Raw genomic sequence first — 25,173 nt, forward strand, 5'->3', positions numbered from 1 at the left:
GCTCGGATGAGAATACAGATGTGATCCAATGCCCTGAGAATTAGTACGATTGTTTACGATACCGTTTCTATGAATTGTCTACGTGTAGGTAAACATGGTATCGATTATGCTCCCTTTCAAAACTTTTGCTCTCATCTTTCTTGTCTGTGACTTTCAGTATCTATGATTTGCTCCATATAGTGTCTCCCCCTTTCTTTCTAGCTGCTTCTCTCTGTTTATCTGTCACTTTTTCACTGCCTGTCTGCCTTTCATCTCGAGCCATCTGGCTTCCTCGATCTCCATGTTCTCTCCTTCCTCCCTCTCTCGCTGTCTGTCTGACTGTCTAACCTCCATCTTGTCTCACTCTCTCAATGTGACGCTCCCCCCCCTCCCGCCTCGTTTCTCCCTAAAAACTTGGCAGCGATCCCCGTCGTGCTTTTCTCCACTCCTCGTTTGGGGGATTGCGAATGAATGTGATCCAATCTAGGCCTCAGCTAAGAGACATGAATTTTCATTAATTACAACCTTGTCAGCAAAAGCATTATGGGATCTGAATATGAAAATGCTAATGAGCAGAGCTCATTTGCATATTTTCCTTTGTCGGAATGTCATTAATTATTACGTTTTATGATGATGAATGCAGCTGTCGATGGCTAGCCCTCCATGCCTAATTAGCTATCAGAAAATGCTCTGATCAAAAAAATGGATAGGGAACGTAAACTACTTTTCATTTTATAACTCTTTGTTATATCATTTTATCGCTTCAAATTTGGCCAAAGTTGCTTTCTGGCCTTTTAACCCATGACTTAATCGATTATGTCCATTTATGACTTTGTGTCCACCTCATGTGCAAACTTTGTTAACTTCTTGACAATATGATATGAACTCATATTAAATCAAATCATACGTTAATTATAGTCCTTACATGGGTTATGTCTCAAATGTCTCATATTTCAAAATGCCACTAATGGGTGTATCCCGCCTCTTGCCCAAAAGTCAGCTGGGATAGGCTCCAGCGTACCCCTGTGAGCCTACTGAGGACAAGCGGCATTGAAAATGCATGGATGGATTAAAGAACGTCTGGAAATGAAGTCACATTCGTTTTTGTCTCCCAGTTCTACTAGAAATCATCATCGCTTGCAGATTATTTTTTCTCTAAAACAATCTCATTCACCCTAATTTGGCAATCATTTGTAAATATGTGATAGTCCAGGTAAAATGTAAAGCATACATGTACCACTGTTCAAAGAGGCCACATGCAGCCTTTCCTTCTCCAGGACTTTGCTGTAAAAGTCTGATCACCTCCTGGTGAGTTTGGGTATATAATCCTTCATCATGGCAGTAAAATCCATTCATTTAATTAGCAGAGCATTAAAATATATTTAATACATTTAATTTGATGCTAAGCAGCTGCTGTTGTTGGTGATTTTGTCCCCCCCAAAAAAGTTTGGTCTCTTTTCCTCTGTGGAGAAGGACAGCAGTGACAAGCACCTTTCAGCTCCATTCCTGGAGGAAGCGAGTACTGCAGCACCTCAGCGCATGACGTTTCTGTGTATTTTATTATCTGATTAACAAGACTAATGATGTCACACTCACATTGAAGACATTAAACAGGCTGTACAAAGTCCTGGTGTATAATAAATGTTTCTGCAACATTATATGATTGGTGAAATGCTGACAAACTGTAGGCTAGGCTTGCGTACACTAAACATACTAAATATTACAAATGATTGGAATCATACAGAAAATATTTAGTGAGTACAGTTCAATGGACAAATAGTAATATTTATTTTGTTATCATAATATTTTAAATTATTTTTGAATCACCTGCCTCACCTGACAGCATGTCGCTGATCTTAGAGTTGAGCTTAGATTATCTTTCATTAATGATGAGTAGTACATTTTACACTTTATATGAGTTTAAAAAGTGGGTGAGCAACGTTCTCTCGAAGATGCGCGCGGGAGCAATCGCGCACTGATCTCGTGTTCTCAGCACACAAGCACATCCTTGCAGCGCGACAAAATAAAATCCAACCTGAACTGTAAATAAAATAAACACGTAGCAATTTATTCTCAACCATTTTGCAATGCAACTCCACGATTGACAGGCGACAACAAGCGGGAACAACACATAGTTCATGGTGTTCTATTTGTAAATAAATAGTTATTTTGATGAAAAACAGCCATTTTTTTGTGTTGTTTATGTTGTAGTATAGTTGTTTAGATATTTAAGCTATCAAAAAAGCTAAAAAAAATTGTGTCAAAGTGAAAGTTATGCTTGAAATGTGTCTTTTCACAAAAAGCTAGTTTTTTTAGTCGGAAACTGATATTTTCCTGAAACTTACCTATGTTCTACTGCTGACTACTAAAGAACGGAAAAAAATAAAAACAAACTTTTTTTTCTGATGAAAGACGGGAATCTAATCTTTCTTTTGGTAGGTTCCATGTTTATACAGCCAAAGAACACAATATTCAGTGTGCCTTAAAAAAAAAAAAAATTGTCTAAAATGTCTGGTCGTGAAAGGCTGGGATTGAATGAGTTAATTGGATGAGATACTTCCACGGCTTTTGGTGGACAAAAAAGAAAGCTACATTGTGAAATACGCCTTGAGGACCTTTTGAACCTACTTGTATACAAAATACCACAGAATGGAAGTTGGACTACCTCAAGTTGTCAGGTTTTGGACGGGTGTGATACTACAAGTGTGCAACGTCTGATGGCGCTCACAGAGGGCCAAGGAATTCTCAGGTTGTTTGTGTGTACGCTCAGACGCTTGAAAAATTTGAGGGAACATTGTGTGTGAGGCATATTTAGGGTTTAAACCTGGCTTGGGTGAACAATGGCCGAAATTAGAGGGAAATGTGAACGTCAAGCTAGCAGGAGGTTTTGGAGGTGGAGAACGTGAGCCGTGTATCAAAATTCGACATTTTTATCAACTGCTTGAAGTTCTTCGCCATTCACTGATAGTCTCAGAGCGTAACTCCCACAAAATCTAATCTACTGGTACACCTGAAGTCATGTAACGCTGGTGTGTGGACTTAAATTGAAAGCTTAGAGCTGTCATCAGTTGTTAGTAAAGTTAAGCCGTTCATTTTAACATTTGTATAATTATGAATGCTACAATGTCAATTTATGATGGTGATCGTGGACCAGATTAGTCGCTGAATGGGTTGGGATCAACCTCAGAGGCTCTAGTGTAATGTTTTTTTGTCTGTTCCATTTTAGCTGGTGAATAAACACCAAGCTTAAAATGTGCTAACAACACCTTAATAACCAGTAATGAAATCCCTGTTCAGAGCCGATAGGTTTTGCGGTGAGAGTATCAGATGTGTTTGCTGCACAATTAACTCATCTGCCGATCTCAACAAACATCATACTCCCAAAGGTGAAGCCAGTTCCACAAAATGATGACGAAGCCGTACGACGGCGTACCTATCAAATAAAAACTGTGTGATTCTGTTTGCAAATCTTAAGCTGCGGTTGCCGTGGAGGTCCTTTAACGTCACCTGAAAGTCTTGTACTTGTATCTTCTATTCTCTATCGTCTCAAAAGTGCAACAATAAATACTGAACAAATCCCCCCCTTCCCCCCAAAAATACCACTAACGAACACCCCCCGCCACCCCCCCACCTACCCTCTCTAGGTCCTAATGAATGCCTAATGAATGCCAGGCTTAATTAGAGCACCATGATGTCAGAGCATTAATTATCAGTTGGCTTCAGTTCAGAAAATAAACACCATCTCCTTTCTGTTTTTCATTCTTGTCTGTCTCTCTTTTGCCATTTTCCATCTGCATTATTTTCATCTTCTCCTCTATCCGTCTCATTTGATTTATTTATTCGATGAAGAGTTCTGTAAGAAAGCATTTCATATTTTTGGACACGCTCCTATAAAGTTGATGTATGAATCTGACTCATGGCAATTTGATGCGAGGGGTCATAAATGAATTGATGTGACTTTTATGAAGTTCAAGCGTTGCATGGCTTGAAAAATCGACATTTGAACACTTCATGCTCCTGATGCAACTTGAACGAACGGAAAAGTTTTTTGCATTTATATTCTTACTAAATAACTTGCTAGTTATATGTCATTGTCATTTCATAGTTGTTTTCTCTTTTCCTGATAAATACTTTCCCGAAACACACAGTGGATCCCTGCATATTCGCGATTCAGCATTCTTCAGCATTTATTTGTGGGTAAACCATTTTGTGCTTATGATCTCCATAATTAGGCCATTTTTTGTTAAAAAAAAACATGTCACTTGCCCTACATTGGTAAAGCTTGAGTTGCACAGGAAGCACTCCACATGCACACTTCCCCAACAGGTTACGCAGCATACTTTATATATAAGGTACATTATATATATAAACATTAGTATAAAATAATACAGTAATCCTTTGTTTATCACGGTTAATTGGTTCCAAACCCAACCGTGATAACTGAATGTCCGTGAAGTAGGATTTATTGTATACAAGGCAAATATTTGTATAGTTAGAGCATAGAACATCCTGTTTACGACCTTCTAAACACGTTGTTTTAACATTATCAGGGCTCTCTGGACAGTAAATAACACCCCATAGTCACCTTTACACTCGTATTGCCCAATATAGTCAACATAATAGAAAGTAAGACTTTGGAAGAGTATTTCCTGCGGTGGCTATTGTCTCATCAATGTAACATTACTGACACCTAGTGGCCAGTTTAGAATACTACATAGCACACACACATACTGTAACCCTAGCCTAGGGTTTGTTTCATTTGATATGCTTACACATGCACACGCACACGCAGTTTCACTCACCTGTGAAAATACTACTTTTTTATGATGATGCTAGGTTATTGGTATCGGTTTAGGGAAAAAAAAATATTGTGCATCTCTAATATACATTAGTATTTATACATATATCCTGTCTACAGTATATACCTGTATATATAATGCTCAAAAAATAAAGGGAACACTAAAATAACACATCCTGGATTGGAATGAATGAAATATTCTTATTAAATAGTTTGTTCTTCACATAGTTGAATGTGCTGACAACAAAATCACACAAAAATGTATTTAATGTTATTTATTTATTCTTTTTTATTTATTTATTGTGCTGTTCACGTGTTTTCCAATCACCTGTTGTTTAATTATATATATATATATATATATATATATATATATATATATATATATATATGTATATATATATGTGCATTACATACATATAAAAAATAATTAAACAATATATTTTTAAAATATATATATATCAAATTATTTATTGAAAAATATATAAAATATATATAATAAATATTAAATTACATCAAATTATATATAAAAATATTTAAAATCATAAATGTATAAATATAGGTTGTTTTTTTTATAATAATATTCAAGAGGCGATTAACAGGGGAGTCTATTGGAGGTGTCATGTCTAAAGCAGGAATATCAATACAATCCCCAACAATGCAATGCAAACACATCTACCAAAAAAGGGTTTTAGAAAGACAACATTTGAGCCTTTGAGGCGTGCAATGTAAATGTAGCCTCTACTCCGCTCAGATGATGAAATAAAGTTCATCTTTGGCCTCTGGGAGCCGTGCTTATAAGGGAAGCGCTTTCTCTCTTTCTTTCTCTCTCTCGCTCACAATAAACATACTGTTTCAGGCTGCACATCTCTATATTTCTCTGTCACCTCTTACACACAAACAAGCCCTCTCCCTCTCTTCCGTACACACACACACACACACGTACACACACATACTGTAGTGTGGCTGGCCAGATGGGACTCTTCCACATGACCAGGCCGATCAATCAACACTGAAGGGCCCAGGTGCTACTACGCACCATTTCACAGTCTGTCACACAGACACACACACAGGCATACACACACACACACGTTGTATACTCACATAACAGTAGATACATGCATAGATAGGAAGATAAAGGACACACACACAGTAAAAACTCACACCGATAAACACACACAGTGTAACACGTATGATCCAAGCTTGGTCTCTGGGGTGCCTCATCTGAATGGGTGACAGACAGCAACATACGAACAGACCTTTCATTAGGTCCTGTTCTCTTAAAAGCATGGGGCGTGATAAGAGGCGCTTACATGGTTCACTCTCAGAACGAAAATCTTTCCCAGTTCCTGTCGATGCATTGTCATGTTAGTGTGCCGTCCACCGCGGGACTGTAAGGGAATGTACACGTTTTCTCTAACACAAACATTGTGAGGACTGATATTGATTGGTGCAACACCACAGGCCACAAACCCTGTGAGGGGCCTTCTAAACGTTCTGGAGAATATCAAGAGTTTGAGGAGTCACGTCACAAATGACAAAGCAACTTTGCTGAATTATAAACACGCAAAAAACATGTGGTGCAGCGGCTGTTTCAGTCCACCTTCAACCTATTCTCCATGTTCTCTGGGGACTTTCAACAAGTGTCAAGGGTTTGTTTATGTGTGTGTGTGTGTGTGTGTGTGTGTGTGTACTTAAGAAAAAATAACGTCTATCATCATGTTCAGATGAAAAGAGGCAGCGGGACAACAGAATGAATGAACATACTTCTGATTGGTCCATTGTTGTCATCACTAGGTACCCCATGGACCAAAGAAACGGTTCGAGTGGATCCTCGCATATGCGTGATTCAGCATTCACGCCTCTGCAAATTCAGTGATTTTTTTTGGTCAAATTGAAAATAGGCAGTTTTTTCCCCTGCAGGAAACAAACCTCATACTCCGTAAGTCTGTAAAATGTATAAATATGTGATAATACAAGTAAAATATATACAGTATACATTTGATGTACAACTATTGGAAAGCCCACAATTTTACATGTATATGTCTTTATGCTTAGTGGTGAGCGCCTATATATTTTATACTTTAAAGTGCGTTTAATAGGTGTGTGAGACATATTTAAGGACTAAAGGAACAGTGGCAATTGAAAAGAGAAGGGGAGGGTTCTGGAGCTAATCTGGTGGTCCGGAACGTGTCATATACTGTATGTATATATATATATATATATATATATATATATATATATATATATATATATATATATGGCCCCTAGCAAATAGGTCATTATTAAAAAATAAAGGTTCGGACAGATTGTCTTTTTTTGCCTGTATTTGTCAAAGGATTTTTGTACTATTTGACACAAACCTTAACGTGATGCATGATATGGCATAATACGAATACATGGGAAATAGCTTAAGATAATAAAATGAATAGAATAAAAGAATAGAAATAAACATCTTTATTAGATAGAAATTAGTCCTGCTCAAATTAAAAGAGCATAAATTCAGTGTCCAGGTTGCTGGGGTCTCCAACTTCATTCCTATTAGAGCTGTCAATTATTAGTGTTTTCTTTATGACTGGTGACATTTCAGTTGCACACTGCTTTATTTACCAAGCAGACTTGCACTCAAACAGTGTGGCCATTGTCTTTATGCTATTTCCTGCTCATTTGTCATTATATACAGTAAAGGTATAAAGACTGAATTCAACAGTTATGATAAAAAAGTACTAAGAGCTGAAGCAAATATTCTTTGACCCTTTGGTGAGCTACTCAAAATCAGCTGGCGAGATAGGAGTTGTGTCCCATTTCGGGGTCTGCATCAAGGACCCAGCCTATGCGGTCTACGAGCCATGTCAAATGGGACGGTCTGGCCTTCAAAATACTTCCTGGTTGTGTCACGTGTTTATACCCTCTTTTCTTGTGATATGATGGTTTCACTATTGTACTATTTCACAGGTTTTAGCCTTGCTCCAAAGTTGGTCAAGGCCTAATCCTAACCCTAAATTACCCTGAGACTTGGCAATGTGAATACAAATACTTGCTTCAAACTGCTCTTTGCCAGGAATCTTTTGTGTTGATGTGTTGTTCACAATCTTTCCACCTTGGTGAGTGCTTAATATGTTGATTGCCGTGGTTGTAGTTTGGGTTTTGTAGGAATCTGTTTTCGACTGAGACCCGTTGGAATGGATTAATCACAAAAACTACAGTGCCACTGTATATGGAAAGTAAAATATTAGAAGTACTTCCACTCATTTCAAAAAGCCGGTTGTTACAGCAGTTTTTCAAGAAAGCTAAAACAGCTTTTCCCCAAATACTGCAGGACGGATCCCCAGTGGGTCGGGACCTCTGAAGTGCTTCCCGATGAACTGCTGTTTTGAAAGTGTGTTTTACATTTCCGCCCTCCTCTCTGCTTGCCTTGGCGAGACCTATGATTAGGATGTCAGATCCAATTACATTGACATTGTCCATGTGAGACCCAGCCCTAAATAACCCTAAACAATGCCATGCTGAACTAGAAATGTGTCATTACAGATGACCACTTTGTATCCCACCGGGCATCCTCAAATTATTGTTGGCCAAATGACACTGTATTAAAAACAACAACAACAAATGCACCAATAGTTTTTTTTATATACACCGACCATACACAAATGATACAGTACGGATCAAAGCTCTGCCTACACTGCTGTATATATTTTGTTGCACACCACACAGAACCGGACCAGGCATGCAAAGAAAGATGTAAGAGTGAGGGTCATGGAGATTGTGCCCTTGAGCTGACAGATTAGCGTCTTTTCAACAGTAATTAGTTTTTTTTGTCTGAGAAACTGAGAAACTCCGGTTCTGAAGACCAAGTCCTTACAGACTAAGATACTGATGCCCCGCCCAACTTCTCTGCAGTTCTATTCAGCTAAAGCAGTGATCCTCAACAGGTGGGTCAGGACTCAATACTGGATTGCGGATCCATTCTGGGTGGGTCACAGATAGTTAGAAATTACATTTAATGTTCAATATACAAGTGATGCCTGACTTTTTATGATTATTTTAAGTAAAATTTAGCAATATTTGAGTTGGTATATAACATCCTCCTTGCTCCTTTGCTTCTTCGTACTCCTTTTTGGACTTGTGGAACAGTAGAACACTACATCCCCAGTACATCCCCAGCCTAATGTTGATGTTCTCCTCAAATTTTGGATCAACATTTGCAATAAAACTGTTGTAATTATTAGATTAGATTAGAATTGGAGTCACAGTAGTAGGTTACATAATCCAGACTGTTTGCAAGTTGTAATTCCAATTTAAGATCATATATTAACTTGTGTTTACACAAATTGTTGCAACTACAACTGCAACTGCTTCCGTAACCAAACAGAACTTTGTGTCTCTCAGCACACAACAATGGTGCGTTCAAGGACCGACAAACAAAGTGCAAAATCTCAACCCTTGACTAAAAAACATTATCAGCGAAGAGTAACGGATGCCAGCCAACCTCACTCCCTGAACCCTGACGGTGCGACTTGACAGTCTGAGCTTTTAGCTTGACGCCGAGCGCTCTTGACTCTCATTCAGTAGGACTTCAGTAGGCTAGCTGAACCAGGCGTGTTACAAAAATATAGAAATCCTGTGTTTTTTTTTTAAGAGTGGTACAAGAATGCTGTACATTTGACATATTTATGAATAATTATGAACTTATGGTGAATGAGATGCATTTTCTGTGGAAAAAAACCCCATCCCATTTTCTGATTTAAAAAAATAACCAAAAATCTGTAAATCTGCGGTGTCGTGAATGCTGAATTGCGAACATGTGAAGGTGTGAGGTAAATATTCATTCTGATGACCAACAATCACGGACAAGGACATTTCTTTAAATGCCCAAAGCGCAATCTTCATTTTGTCTTCATTCTGATGAACTCTCTTCTATCCTCTCAACCATTCTGAGCACAAACACCCAGACTCAGCAGGGAGCGACAGGGGGGTGACCTTGGCACCGCACCCAGCTGAGGTAAGGGGTTCCTGGGGTAGGGATGGAGACAGGTGATCCAGTTTTGCAGGGAAGAAAAACACACGGTGTGAATGAAACAGCAGAGGAGGATGCAGCGATGGAGAGAAAAGAATGCTAAATGAGATGGAGGACAAGCAAAGGAGAAAATGGGGGCAAGGGGGGGTTGGAAAGAAGAGTGGAGATGAAGGGCTAATAAGGTGTATTAGAGGCTCACTTCATTTGAAGGAAACAAAATACAAGTAAAATAAAGTAAAACAAACGTAAACGCTTAAGAGATATGCAATAGAGAGAGGACGGGACGTTTTATAGGTATTGTTGGAATTTATGCCAGTTGTCTCTTCTGTCAAGAAAAAAAAACAAATGAAGAAAGGGAGTGAAGGAGTGAACAATAAGGAAAAGAAAAGATAGAAAGTGAGTGTGTGCGTGTGGCAGACAGATATATATTTCTATATAAAGTGTCCAGATGTGACCTCTTCAGAGGGGGTCTTGCCTCATGGCTCAACACTCATTAATAAGGTCACACAGAGGTGAGACAGGCGGCTGACTCACTGCATTAAAAAAAAACAATAAGAGGAAGAGAATGGAGTAGAGCTTTTTCAAAAGACTGCCCTTTAAAGGAAAACTGCACTTTTTTTTTAAATGTTGCCCATCATCCACAATCCTGATGTGAGACACAAACACTTCTTTCTCTATTCCGTGCATTCTAAAGATATAAAAACAGATAAAAAAGACACAGCTACACTTATTCCGCCTATAAAGCCTTATGAAGAAAACTCCAAAAAGCACCAACAACGCCCCACTTACATTTAAAGTGACGTGCATATTAACTCATTCACCACCAAAGACGCATTTATACGTTTTTTTTTTAACCCAAACGCTCGCACCCAAAGACGTATTTGAACGTCTTTTACGTTTCTTTGTGCGAGAGGCAAAAAGAGGTGACGGCGCAATCGCACAATAAAAGAGGTCCCTTATCAAAGCAATTTTAAGCCATAGCAACGGCCACAAGGGGGCAGAAGTGCATTTGATAAGAGCTCAGCATGGATCATTTGCACAGCAAGGAGGAAGTGAGAGAGCGTGGAGGAGTGTAGCGTGCAGAAGGTTACGCACCGTAGGGGAATTTTAAACGCACGCACACGCACAGTTTCATTCCTAACGTCAAAATTGCAAATAGTTCATGGTGTCATGTTTGTAAATAAATTGTTATTTGGATGTAAAACAACCCTTTTTTGTATTATTTATGTCGTGAAAAGTGAAAGTTATGCTTGAAATGAAATGTATCTTTTCACAAAAAGCTGTTTTTCGGCCTTTTTTTGTTGGGAACTGATATTTTCCTGAAACTTACCGATGTTCTACTGCTGATTACTAAAGAACGGAAAAAGGTAGAAACAAGCTTTTTTTTTCTGATGAAAGACAAGAGTATAATCTCTCTTTTGGTAGGTTCCATGTTTATCTAGCCATAGAACACAATATTCTGTGTGCCTTGAAAAATCAGTCAAGATCGTCTAAAATGGCCGGTGCTGAAGGGGTTGAATTTTGGAAAATGTCTGGAGTTGAATGAGTTGACATCGTTATGCCGATTGAACTATGTTACTGGCGTATTGACACTTTGCCACACAACACCGGCTAGCTACTAGCCAGCTAGTGACTAGCTTCACCACACACACGCACGCGGCAGTGCCGTGCCCACAATGCCTCAGACCACTAGGAAGGAAGTTCCTGTAATCATGAATGCACCTGCTACTACATGTTTACAGCATGGATATAAAACCATCAAACCTTGTTGCAGGTTTTTGGAGGTGTTTTAACAGCGGCCTTTGTATGCGGAATAGGCGTGCAGTAATGAGCTGTCTCTTTTTATCTGTTTTTATATGTTTAGAACGCACATAAAAGAGAAAGGCATGTGTTCGTGTCTCACATGAGGCTTGTGGAGGATTCCAAAAAAATTCCCCCCAAAAAGTGCAGTTTTCCGTTAACGCTCCTTTAATGTGCTGCAACACATTTTTTTCTGTGTTTACGATACCAACCTGACCTTTTAGAGCGCTTCCAGTCATCGTTCAATCGTGTCTGACTGAGGTGTGAGATAAAATAGCAGAAAATGAGCTCGAGTGAACAAAAGCAGGTGGTCGGTGTTTGTCTGATGGTAAAAAGACCAAACATAAGATAGTAACGTCTTGAAGTACTATTATTGATGTGTTGTTCGCAAAATACGCACACAATTTCTGCTACAAAGATAATATTGGTGAAGTACAGGAACTTTGGAAATCCGAAAACAATCGTTACCTTTCGTGTCTGCTGCAATCACACACCTTGAACGCCTTCTGTTTTACTTCTAGCAAGGTTTGGGTGCACCTCAACTTTAAATTTGTGTTGACTTGTCAGATTTGTAGTGAGCAGGTTTTACACTTTGGTAAAATATATTACACTTTGAAAAATGTCACATTTATTTACAGGGGCAACCATTAGAATGCACTTCCTTGATCCATTATAGGGAAATGTAATTAATTTATTGCTATTTCTCTGTGAATGATCTCCTCTTTCAATGCCACAAAGTCCCTGCAACAATTTATTACAATTTTCATGTTTCATGTCTTGTCTCTTGGCGCAGTTGCTGGGAAACAATGACTTAGATTAACAATGACTTAGATTAACAATGACTTAGATTAAGGGCCGAATTGTGTTGCAGCAAAGTCACTACGTCGGCCCTTTTGACATGTTTTCGATCCTGTTATAGCTCTTCATCACGGACTGAACGCGTGACTTGCAATTGTCTACCAAAACGCTAGGGGCAGTGTTTTCCTGAGAGTGAGAAACCCATTGTAGTAGTAGTGGAATGGTAAACTAATCGATGTGGAACATCGGTCACTTTTATTGTACACGTTGCTTTGAAAGCACTCATATTTATATAATATCCGCAGTGCTAATATTTGCATACTGCATATTTCTTCACTGAGACTCTCCTCAATTTTTTGGCACTTTCACAGGAAAGAGAAAATTGAAATGATGTGCTAAAAAAGCAGAGAGGTCACGTCTCTGCGTTCTGCGTCGCCTCTGACGCGGGGTTAGAAGTTTTTGGAGCCGGTGTCGCTTACTTTTGCCGTCATATCATCATGACGCCTTATGGCTTGTGTTTCTTTCTTGAAATACAAGCCCACTTGTCCTTTAAGATGGCCACTTGACAGCAGTTGGCTGATGTTGAGTGAAATAAAATGCAAGACCAAAGGTTGCGCTGATTCTTTGATGCCAACAAATTCCAAATGTTTACAAAATGAAACCGCAGAGTTGACAGAGCTGGTGGCAGTTAGGAGGTGGGTTGCACCTGCTCTGAATCTACACAAACATAGGGTAAAACCACATAAATGTTACACACACACACAAGTGCATCACAACAACGCAAAGAACGAAAACGCACACAAAACTTTAAACTCTGAATCAACCGATGACAAATACGCACATGACTACACATTTACAGAACATGCAAACGGCCGTCTCCTAAAACTACATCGTAACCTGCTTTGGTCACGTGTTACACACGCACGTTGACAAACCCACACTTGAACACAAACCACACCCCGCTGGACTAGGATAACAATTCACAAACATACAAAACATTAACTCACCATCATTTATCACTAAACATGTTTTCATGTTTTAGTGCTCGATCAGTAGTGCATGTGTGTGTGTGTGTGTGTGTGTTGTGTGTGTAAAGCAACAGATTAATCTAGTAGCTGAGATGACACTAATCCCTCCGCTGATTATCTAGAGCATAACATCACTCTAATCTGATGTTGTGAGGGGGTTAAGAAAGATAGACAAGGTTAGAGCGGCTAAAGAAAAGAAAGCACAAGAGGCTGTGTTGGCACTCACAACAATATCAGGAGGTTTAGTCAACTTTTTTTGAGCATTACTTTGAAAAGTATGACCGTCTTCTCAACAGCAAGCCTCCAACCTCAACTGTAACCACTAAGAAAGTAAATGCAAGTCAATTCAAGCCCGGTCATTGAACACATTACTCACATCAATGACTCACAATCAGCCTGAAAAGGAGTGGGAAGAAGCAGAGGTAATTTTATCCTACCCCTTCTCCATGTCTCAGCAATTACTGGTACTTTGCTCATTTCCTGTGTCGGACATATCCACACTAATAACTCATTAAAAAGTAATGAATGCATCAGACACAATGATTCACAGCATTCTGTAGTAAATATATGCGCCTGACAGAGTGCTATAAAGGGGGATTCAATGATATTGGATTGTAAAACATTCACAAAAGCGTAAAAATATATTTTAAAAAAGCCAAGAACTCCGTATGGTTAACTCCTCATCATAAAGCAACATTTAAACAAAAATGATGATTATTATTTTCATCAAATATAATGTCATCATGTTCGAATCTCCGTTTGGGCATGTTTGTGCGGGGTTTGCATCTTCTTCAGGTCTGTGCGGGGGTTTTCTCCGGGTACCCCGTTCCAAAAACATGCATGTTAGGTTAATTGGCGCCTCTAAATTGTCCATAGGTATGAATGTGAGTGTGAATGGTTGTTTGTCTATGTGTGCCCTGCAATTGGCTGGCAACCGGTGCATGGTGTACCCTGCCTCTCGTACAAAATCAGCTGGGACAGGCATCCAGCATGCCCCCGCGACCCTTGTGAGGATAAGCGGCATAGAGGATGGATGGATAATCATCATTACATGTCATCGCAATGTAACCATGCAGTTAGCCACCACTAATTTGTTGTGTAAATGATCATTTTGACAGTACAGTAGTGCATACATATATAGTAGCATACATAAAGATGTGCAATGGCATTAATAAGGGTCTTATACAATTTCGCTTTAAAAGAGGCTGCCTTTTGTTATCGCTGAATTCAGTTTTGCTGTGTTTCTTTTTGTATTCTAATAAAGAAGTATTGAAATGAATACGGTGGATGGTCACGATTGAGCATTCAAGGCGCCGCAAATTTGTAGATTTTTGGTCCAAAATTTGTTTGGTTTTTTTTCTCCAAAAATAGGATGTTTTTTCCACATCTCATCCACACGATGCAATCAGGAGTCATTTATAAATATGGCGTAACGCAGGTATACATGTAGCAATAGTTGATAAAAAAGGCCCACACTAAACACCTGTTTGTGTTTTTATGCTTTACTGATCATGTTTTTGGTCAAGCATTGAGATTTCACACTTTGTTCCACCATAGTTGCAACTACGTTAAAGTTGTAACTTATACTAAAACGGGTTTGGTAAGTGTGTGAGGTATATGTGAGGCAAGTTTTGGGGGGAAACAAGCCAAACACAGACATTTTTATGGGCTCACGTTTTGTTTTTTTTGCAATTCGATGGTGGTTCTGGAAGGTTACTCTCGCGAAAAGTTGGGATCTATTAGCGTATAGCACAGGGGTGGGCAAACTACGGCCCCGGGGGCCACATCCGGCTGGCCAAGCGTTTGAATCCGGCCCGCCAGTTGCTTCCAAAGTATTTAATTTAAACTTATAACACACAAGCTGGCATGATGTGGTCTGATGGTTAACGTGCTCCTGAAAAAAAGGGACACAAGCACATACAGTATAGCAGATTGTACGACACGTTTACTGCTAAAATAATTCCAGGTGAACTGTTAGAATTTTAAGCTTGAACTAGTGTGCGTGTATCAAATATATAGTCTGGCCCCCCAGCCAATTTTGTTAACTCAATGAGGCCCGCAAGTCAAAAAGTTTGCCCACCCCTGGTATGGCATCTACCTACTGTATCCATCTACTGTATAGCACTGTACCACTGCAAATGCAACAAATCCAATGTTACTCTATGCCATGCAAATCGATAAAAACACGCATTTGCATTTAATACAATTACAAGAAAGGAAAGTGTTTATTTATTGGCTTTTACCCACTGGGTCAGACAGGCTTTGTTGGTAAGGTAAGAGACTACATGCCGATGCATTTCAGCATGATGCTATCTGCTCGGAAAAAAGTTAGCTCATGAATGAGTTTTTGCCCCTGACTCAGAGAAATAAGCAAGGTCCCTCTCTTGCATTTATTGCGGTATGAAATGCTCACAAAAGAACTGTGTGGTCGTGTTATTGACACAGAGACAATGGATTTGGCCTCAGGATGCCCACTAAGTTGGAGAATAGCAGAAAAGTCAACACACTCTGAAGACAATCTGATATGATAAAACTGTGTGTGTGTGTGTGTGTGTGTGTGTGTGTGTGTGTGTGTGTGTGTTTTCTATATCTGCGGCTGTCTCTGTCTCTTAGTGTTATCATTATCAAAGTAAATTGAAGTTCCCGTGTGCCAGATGAAGAATACAATATTTCCATTTCTGACTCGTGCGTCTCCTCATCTCCGCTGCTGCAGCTACATGGCATAATCACAACACTGTCACAACACATCGCGCACACAATGGATCATTCCAGTAAACCCGCAAACTTTTACATTTCTCGGCTGTATAGACATTCACAGATGCATCCCTGGCTTGCGAAAATATTCCAAGGATGACCCGTTTTCCTAATTCGAAAACTTTTTTTCTTTTTATTTCATACTTTTTTCCCCTCCCCACATCCACATTAACCAATAACGATGCGATGCCATTGTCTTATTTGTTTTTTTTTCGCCAAATAAGACAGTGATTGGTTATTTTAATTCCATATTTTAATCTACGGGCAGAGGTGTGGACTCGAGTCACGCAACTTGGACTGGAGTCAGATCCGAGTCAGCGTTTTGATGACTTTGGATTCAACTTGACAATATCATCAAAGACATCAATGACTCGGAAGTTGACTTACTTACTTACTTGAGATTTTCAGTGGGCGTGTTGAGTCAAATTTGTCCCCTAATGTGATTCAAGGTACACATTTTCCCACAGAATCTGCCTCATTGAATGCATCTATTATCGTCCAATCGGGTTTAAGAACAAACACAGAGGGTGTGGATTACATTTCTGTGCACTGACAAATCCTCAATGCGATGTCAGCACTCTTTTTCTGTCTTATTTAAAAAAATAAAACAATTCAAAATGCATTCATTGTATTTGCCAAATTTAGTGTGCTACATTGTTCAAAGGGCATTTTATCTGGTAAACGCTAAACAGTGCTTAGGGCCGCACGGTGGTCTAGTGGTTAGCATGTTGGCCAAACTGGAGATCGGGAAAACCTGGGTTCGATTCTCCCTTTGGCATCACTGTGTGGAGTTTGCATGTTCTCCCCGTGCCTATGTGGGTTTTCTCCGGGTACTCCGGTTTCCAAAAAACATGCATGTTAGGTTAATTGGCGACTCTAAATTGTCCATAGGTATGAATGTGAGTGTGAATGGTTGTTTGTCTATATGTGCCCTGCCATTGGCTGGCGGCCAGTCCAGGGTGTACCCCACCTCTTGCCTGTAGTCAGCTGGGATAGGCTCCAGCATACCCCCGCAACCCTAATGAGGAGAAGCGGCATAGAAAATGGATGGATGGATGGATGGATAAACTGTGCTTACGACATGTAAGGACTCAAGCCAATGTCTTCAGACTTGACTTGACTTGAGATTAAAGGCTTGAGACTTGCAAAACTTTCTCCGACCATTGTCTATGGGTAAATGTTTGTGCATATTTGAGACTGGGCAAAAATATTACAGGTATATCTTTGCCCCTCTCAAGTAGTTACAAGTTGTGACCGAAGCATGTTCAGTTACTATTATGCTATACTTGTATCATTCTAATTGCTGTTGTTGTTAGCACGTTGTCTATGTCTCTTCTTTACACAACTAACATAGTTCGAAGCAGGCATGCAACACCTGTTCACCAGTTTCCTGATCCAAACGTTAAGGTTTTCAACACGCCACCATAAACCACAACCAAGACTTGAGAACAAGAGAGAGTGCTGGCAGAAATGCATGGCTGAGATCTGACATCTTCCATATTTTATGAATCCAGTCAAAGATAATTAAGCTCTGTGTTGTGTGTGTGTTGTGTGTGTGTGTGTGTGCAAGAGAGTGCGAGATTAACAGAGGGAGAAAGAGAGCGAAGGCGGCAGATTATATGTGTCAGTGGCCATTTGCTCACAACTGGCGCCACATCGGAGAGAGGGCCAGAGGCAGAGTGCATCATGGGTAAATGAGCACACAGTGCTTGGCGTTTTATGCACGCTGGGCCCCGAAAGTGGGGGCAATGTGAGAGCGGTGGGGGGGGAAACAGCGCGAGAGAGAAATAAACTGTATGCCTGATGAGCTGTCTCCGCCTAATGTTTGATACATTAGTGACATGTTCACGGGACGACAGAAAGGCAAGCAACGCCAAATTTGAACACTCAATCAGTTGGCCAGGTACCTGTTAGCCTGGAATTTGCGTATGGAGGTGAGAGGCTGTCATGTGAAGTCATGTACTGAGATCCTTCTGCATAGTTCTGGACAGAAAGAAAGACAGAGAAACATTAGGACAAAACGATTGTGCTTGTTGTTCTAACTGATGGCGGCGTAAGTAGCACAGGTAAGTGAGCAGCAGCACACGTAGGAATAAAGCTAACGTTTCATACACAGGTAGTCCTCGGTTTACGTTGTTTCGTGTTACAACGTTTAGTGGTTACGAAGGCACTCCCGTAAATGAATAAAAAATGTAATTCCGGTCCCTAAATATGTGATACAGGTTACAGGGCGGTGGAAACATGTGCCTGCTCAGCGACACTGGGGACGGACAAGGTTTCTTTTTAGTTACCTTTGTGCACTTTATTATGTCTCCCAAGTGGCAGTGCGCCAAAGAAAAGGAACGTAATCAACGTGGAAGTGAAAATGAACATCATAACGGCCAGAGAGAGGAGAAACGAACACCAACATTGGCTGCTCTTTTGGTCGAGACTGTCATGACCACCATTAAGGAGAAAGATTATTCAATGCTAATAAATGCTAGAGGGGTCATGGATTCCATGTGCTGTTACAAGGAGCTCTGGAAGGAGAAGAGAACTTGCCTGGGATAATACTTTAAGAAGGCAGAAGGGCAAGTGATCATGTACTGTACTCTCCACCTCAGCGCTTTCTGCAAATTACCCGTCTCGCCCTCCCTGGCACGCCTTTGTCAATGTTCAAGGCAACCACAAAAATAAACGTAAGGACTTTTTATTACTGTTTCATTTCATTCTTATTTCATCTTTTTATTATTGTTCTTTATATAATTTCTACAGCATCAGTAATCAAGGTATGATTTAAGTATAAACTCCGATTTACACTAAAATTTGACTTAAATCACAGTCTAAGAACAGAGGACCACCTGTGAAATGACCAAAATGATCACAGTTATCAATATTATCGCAATATTGCTGAATGTATGCCTGCACTTCAATCATAGTTCTCTTCGTTGGCACAAATATATCTCAATTGCCGTCAATCTGCCATGTTTTGCAACAGCAAATGGAATGACAAGTAGACACACATACACCTGACTCCTTATTTTTTTGCCGTTTTTGGCATTTTGGGTTGTGCACCGGACTCAAAATGTTACAATAAGTAAAAACCTCCACATCCTAGCTCCAACCCACACATACTACATACTACATCCTGTAGCACAGCAGCTTGATCATTGTGTTCTAATGTTAACTCATGGGAAAGTAACATTTCGGGGATGTATAATTGATGAACGCATAATTTATCCATATAGTATATTTCCTTAATATTTCCATATGTTTCTATGGAAATTTTTGGTCCATTCATGTAGCATTCATGTAACTTTTTTGTTTTGGATCTAATAGACTAGAGGTTGTGTCTCAATTTGCTCACTCCCGTGACTCAAAATGCCAAATATAAGTGGTATAAAAATAATAATAATGGATTGGATTTATATAGCACCATGTAGAGCGTGTAAGTGAGTTCATTTATGCATAGCGCACCCAAAATGCTCAGTGTAAGTACAGAAGTGTGCAAGGGGTTTTAAAAGGTCCCCTAATACAGGGGTGTCCAAACTTTTTCCAGCGAGGGCCACATACTGAAAAATGAAAGGATGCAAGGGTCGCTTTGTTATTTTGTAAACCAACACATTGACATTTGCTAAGAAGCTATATGTAGCTCAAGAAAAAACTGCATTTCACCTTTGTAATATATCTGTAATATAGGTGAAATGCTACTAAAAATGATGTTTTTTTCTATAATAATACGAGTTTATTCTTGTCAAATTGGCACTTCTGTTCTTCATTCAAATATGACTAATATTTTGACTTTATTCCCGTAAAATTACAGCTGTTTTTTCCATTTCTTCTGATTTTTTTTACATTTTCCAACTGTTTCATTTCAGTTTTCCTCAATTTTCTTCTCACAATTATAATTTTTTTTATTTAAACATTGTTACTGAAATGATATTTTTTCATATTTTTTTCAAATTAGAAATAGATTTTTTCCTCGTAATATTTAGACTTGATTCTGGTAAAATTGCTGCTGTTGATTTTTTTTTTTTGTGTATAATTTTCCAAATATTTCAACTTCTTTTCTCTGTTTTTTTTTTTAAATTTCCCTGTTAAATTACATTTTTAGACTGTGCGGCGGGCCGATAAAATCACAGCCACGGGCCGTACTTTGGACACCGCTGCCCTGATTGATACATGACTTTGTTTGGTTCAGAGTGTGTCCAAAGTAATGTGTCCACCTGTATAATTAGAGACCAATTACATATTTTCTCTATTTTACGCTCGCTTCAGTACTAATAGCCAATACAGTATGTTGCAAAATAAAAGAATATATCACTAGCATATCACAGTGAAAAGACTTTTAGGATATATATATATATATTTTTTTTTACCTTGGAAGAACGGCTCCCACTCGCCCATGACCCTGCGTTTGTTCTCTCTTCCATATCTGCAGCAGAGCAAAGAAAGAGCAAACACACGTTTAAGATATACAGTAATGCACATTTTAAACAACAAACGACATGCAGCGCAATTAAAACATTTTTTAAGTGCATGCATTGCGATTTATAATGATGTATTTTTTTACTTACCAAGTCAATGCAATTCAATAATGCAAGAGCATTTAGCTTTTGGTATGCTCATTTGCACAAAACGTCATCCGCACTTTAATCTCACATGATCAATATACGTCACCACTTTTCCACTCAACACGCCACCACATGGCACGCGATGTGCCCACGTATGTCACGTGCATGCTGTGTACAAATGGAGTAAATCATCATCTCTCCTTTCTCCATATCATTAAACATTATTGATTATGATTGCAGAGCCTTTAATGTCTCTATGAAATGTAATGGACCTTTAAGCCTCACACAGGTCACTAATCCCCACTGCCGTCACACCGCATCGCATATCCGGCAAAGGTCAGTCCCTTGACTGAGAGGTCAGGTTTGAGTCCCACCGCAGCCAAAAAACATTGGCGTGTACTTGCAAGCAAACAACAATGTTGAAAAACAAGACCGCCCTTCACCTCTCACCTTCGTCTCTTGTAAATATTCCATTTGCCCCACAAATTTGCAGATTTTTGGTCATTTATTTCAAATGTTGCGTTTTTTCCACACATCTCATTCACCCTGAGTCGGTAATGATTTATAAATATGTGATAATACAGGTAAAATGTACAGAATACGCGTACTGTTAACACAAAGCACACACTTTTCTACATGTTCATGTTTTTATGCTTCACTGATGTTTTTTCGTCAGGTGTTGAGATTTCGCACTTTGTTCGCCGGTCCGTGAACACACCATAGCTGTGTGCTGTAACTGGCTACCCCCTGACTGTTCATCAATCATTATCATTCATTAGTAATGAGTACCTACAGGCGAGCCCAGTGTAATCTACAGTAAACATCAAGCTAGCAGGAGGGTTTGGAGGCTTTGGTGGCAAAAAAAGACATGTTTGTGCTGATTTTCGCTATTCTCTGGTAGGCGTGGAAGGTAACACCCGCAAAAAGCAAACCACTGTACTGTGTATAGTATAGGACTATCTTAGTAAAGGCCGTATTTGGGATACAGTTCTTCCATTGGCTCCCATTTGATGCAGAGTGTTGTGGATGGTTATGGCGTATGTCACAGTATGCTGCAGGGGTGTCCAAACTTTTTCCACCAAGACCCGCACAGTGAAAAATCAAAGAAAGTGGGGGCCACTTTTACATTTAGAACATGTAAAACCCATGTAGTAATCCAAAAATGTTGTTTTATATTTAAAGACAAAAACCAGCCTGCATATTTTTAGTATGAACTTGTTCTTCTTGCATTACACCTTTTTTTGCAAATGTTCCCTTTTTTTAAGCTATTAAAAAAATATATATTTCACCTTTCTTCTCATACATTTTTGCTGTGAATATCCTGTCTTTATTTTCATAATATTTTGACTTTATTATTGTAATAGAACTTTTACCCAGTGTAAAATTACAACTTTATTATTTGTTTGGTTTGTTTCTCATAATATTTTTTTTTTAACTTTTTTGTTATTAAACATTTTAGTTTTTAATATTCCAACTTTTTGCTATTTTTCTTTGAATATGATAACGTTTTTCTCTTAATATGTTGTCTTTATTCTTGTAAAAAATATTTTTATCGTTACTTTTTTTGTTTTCTTCTTTAATTGTATATTTACAAGGTGCCGAGGGCCAATAAAAAATGGTGAAGGCCCCTGGGCCGTGCTTTGGACACCCCTGATATACTGCATAAGACTGCTACATTTATTTCACTTTTTGCAGACATACTGACTTTTGGAAGACTTCAACAGACTAACACAGTCTGATAAATATATATATACATATTTGTAAGCTATCTATCCCAAATATAGGGAATAGAATTATACATTTGATAGGCCGAAAGTTGGAATTTGATTGATTTAGAAGCAGAAGTGGCGAGGAGGAAGGGGAGGATTACAATTAGAGAGAGCATCATTCAGTCTGGCAAATTGAGGGGATGGGGAAGCAGATTGAAGCTGAAGGAGAGGTGAGAGCAAAAGAGGTGGGAGAAATACAAGTTAGTGTGCAGAAGTTAAAAGAAGTGGCGAGGAGGAGGAGGAGGTAAGAAGGAGGCGTCCATGTGTCCTGCACCTGATAAGGCCTCCGATTGAGGGCTATAAATTACACCAGAGAGAGAGGATACACACAAACAGCAAAACGCACATGGAGATTTTCTTGCCACTCCCCGCTCTCTCTCTCTCTCTCTCTCCCTCCTGCTCTCTGTCTACACGCACACACACACACACACACACACACACACACACTCCAGTATCGTAGGTGATCTATCATCAGTTAATGAACTTAGACTGACAGACAGCTCCATGTCTCTCACAATGATCATATTAAGACCTGCCTGACACAAAACAGACCCCTATTAATGTTGTTAGCTAGCGTGCGTGCATGCGTGTGTACTCTGTGTGCCACTGCGGGAGATACACAAAACTGTCCTTTCCCCCTAATCGTTGTACGTCATGACTGCGAACGAGACATGTATTTATGGATGACTGTTTAATCATTACTTTGTGAGTAGGCTTGGGGGGGTTAGATATGGTGGACTCGGAGGGAGAATTACGTCCAGTGACACACGTGATTTCAATTTCCACACGAGAAAAACGACAGATTTGTCAGTAACATGCATGCGCGTCTTGTGGGATCACATGATCGGCTTCATCGCATGCATGAAAAGGCAGGGGCCAAGTGCTGCTCAACCTCTGAAAAGGAAAAGAGCCACAAAAGGCACCTAAGGAGGCCTGCCAGACCTGTCATTTGGTTATCATGATGAGATAACATCATGACATTCAATAGCAGGAAATTATTGGCACGAGAATTACTGTATTTTAGATTACTTCCATGATTGGTGGCTTTAATCACATCCAGGTTTAATTTAATGATATGTATTATTCATTCATTGCATTACATTGGATCAGTACAGCAGTACAACGACTTCTGAATTATTTATGATCATTATTAAAATAATTATGCATTATAATTATTATAAATTATAATCAAATGCAATTCTGTATAATTATTAATTTATAATTATTCCTAATAGTAATTTTTATACATTTATTTTATTCAACTAAGTATGAAAGACTTAATTGATTCAATAATCAAATGAGGGGAGATAAGAGGCAATACTCTTTTCCTCCCCAAATTTTTCATCATACTAAGAAACTGTGGATCATTTTTGTGTGGATTAGCCCTTGAAAGCCCTGACCTCAACCCCTAAACGCTGATCTACAATGTTTCCCACATACCTTCATTTATTTGTGTAGGCGCGCCACAAATAAATTTGGTACTACCTGTTCGCCCTCACTCATCAACCCACCATAACGCACCCGGTCTGCCAGAGAATAAAAAAAGATGAAACAGGAGGGATCGGTGTTGCCAATTTAGCGATATTTAGCAAGTAATCAGACCCCTTCAAAAAGCACACAAAAAAACCAACAAAAAGTTCATTTGTAATGCTAAACTTATTTGCTTTGCTCTTCATAGTCTCCACTCACTTTCTGCAAAATGCATCATCAATGTCAACCGCCTGCCACAAATAGATTGCAGTCCTGTGGAGCACACACTGTTTTTCACGTTAAGATTCTGATGACACTAACACAATGATGTCTTATTCTTTGACATGTTGCGACAACATTGTGTGTGCTGGTGTGTGTGTGTGTGTGTGTGACTGCACCTGTGTGATCTGTATAGCCCCACTGTTCTCATTTGCTCTCTCTATAATTAACTGTAAGCCTGCCCCATCCTCCAGCACACACACACACACACACACACACACACGGACATCCATCAGTGAGTGACAGTCACATAAAGGCTCTTCTGAGTGTCGATAATTCCGATAAAATCATGCTACGATCAGTCCAGATTTTCCCAGCAGGCCAAATTTTCTAAACAAAGGAATCATAAAAGTTCTATTTTTTGACGTCACTGCCTTGAATAAAAATGAGTCCGTAATCAGCAATCATCAGTCATGTTGTACCGCTTGTTTAGGGTCACAGGTGAATTGGTGTTCATTTTGACATCTTCCAATGTTCTTGAAATCAATATCTTGAAGAATATGTGCTATCGTCACACCTGTGCTTGCACATAGAAAATATAAGCAGAATTATTTCACAGTAAATCCCTGCTTTATGTGGAGGTTACCTTCAGGGACCACCAGCTAATGGCAAAAAAAAGCGAGTAATTGATACAAATGTAAAAAAAGTATATTATTTACACACAGCTTCCCCTTAACCCGACAATCCCTCCAGCTCGCTTGACATTCTCATTTGATTTCGGATCAACAATTGCGATAAAAGTGTTAGGTTAGCTCCAGAAGCGTCCCCTTCTCTCTTCAATTGTCATTGTTCACCCATGACACAATGCAGGTTTAAGCCCTAAATATGCCTCACACAATTATTAAACACAGTTAAAGTATAACATGTATAGGTACCCCCCATTAATGAATGCTAATGTAAGATGAAGCTAGCGCTTCCGTAGCCGTAGTAA

The 25,173-nt window shown here is 39.3% G+C and overlaps 1 protein-coding gene across 4 annotated transcripts in view; it reads right to left on the reverse strand.

Moving 5' to 3' along the window:
- LOC129170543 (transcription factor 4-like) overlaps nt 1-25,173 on the reverse strand; it is a 231,950-nt gene that overhangs the window by 145,799 nt on the left and 60,978 nt on the right. For all 4 annotated transcript variants that reach the window (XM_054758287.1, XM_054758284.1, XM_054758285.1 and 1 more), the window contains 2 exons: nt 20,530-20,585; nt 18,079-18,154 (listed from right to left, as the gene is read on the reverse strand). In XM_054758287.1, coding sequence (XP_054614262.1) covers nt 18,079-18,154; nt 20,530-20,585 — 132 coding nt within the window. The remainder of the gene's footprint in view (nt 1-18,078; nt 18,155-20,529; nt 20,586-25,173) is intronic.

The sequence above is a fragment of the Dunckerocampus dactyliophorus genome, chromosome 17, assembly GCF_027744805.1.
Source record: "Dunckerocampus dactyliophorus isolate RoL2022-P2 chromosome 17, RoL_Ddac_1.1, whole genome shotgun sequence".
Taxonomy (NCBI): Eukaryota; Metazoa; Chordata; class Actinopteri; order Syngnathiformes; family Syngnathidae; genus Dunckerocampus; species Dunckerocampus dactyliophorus.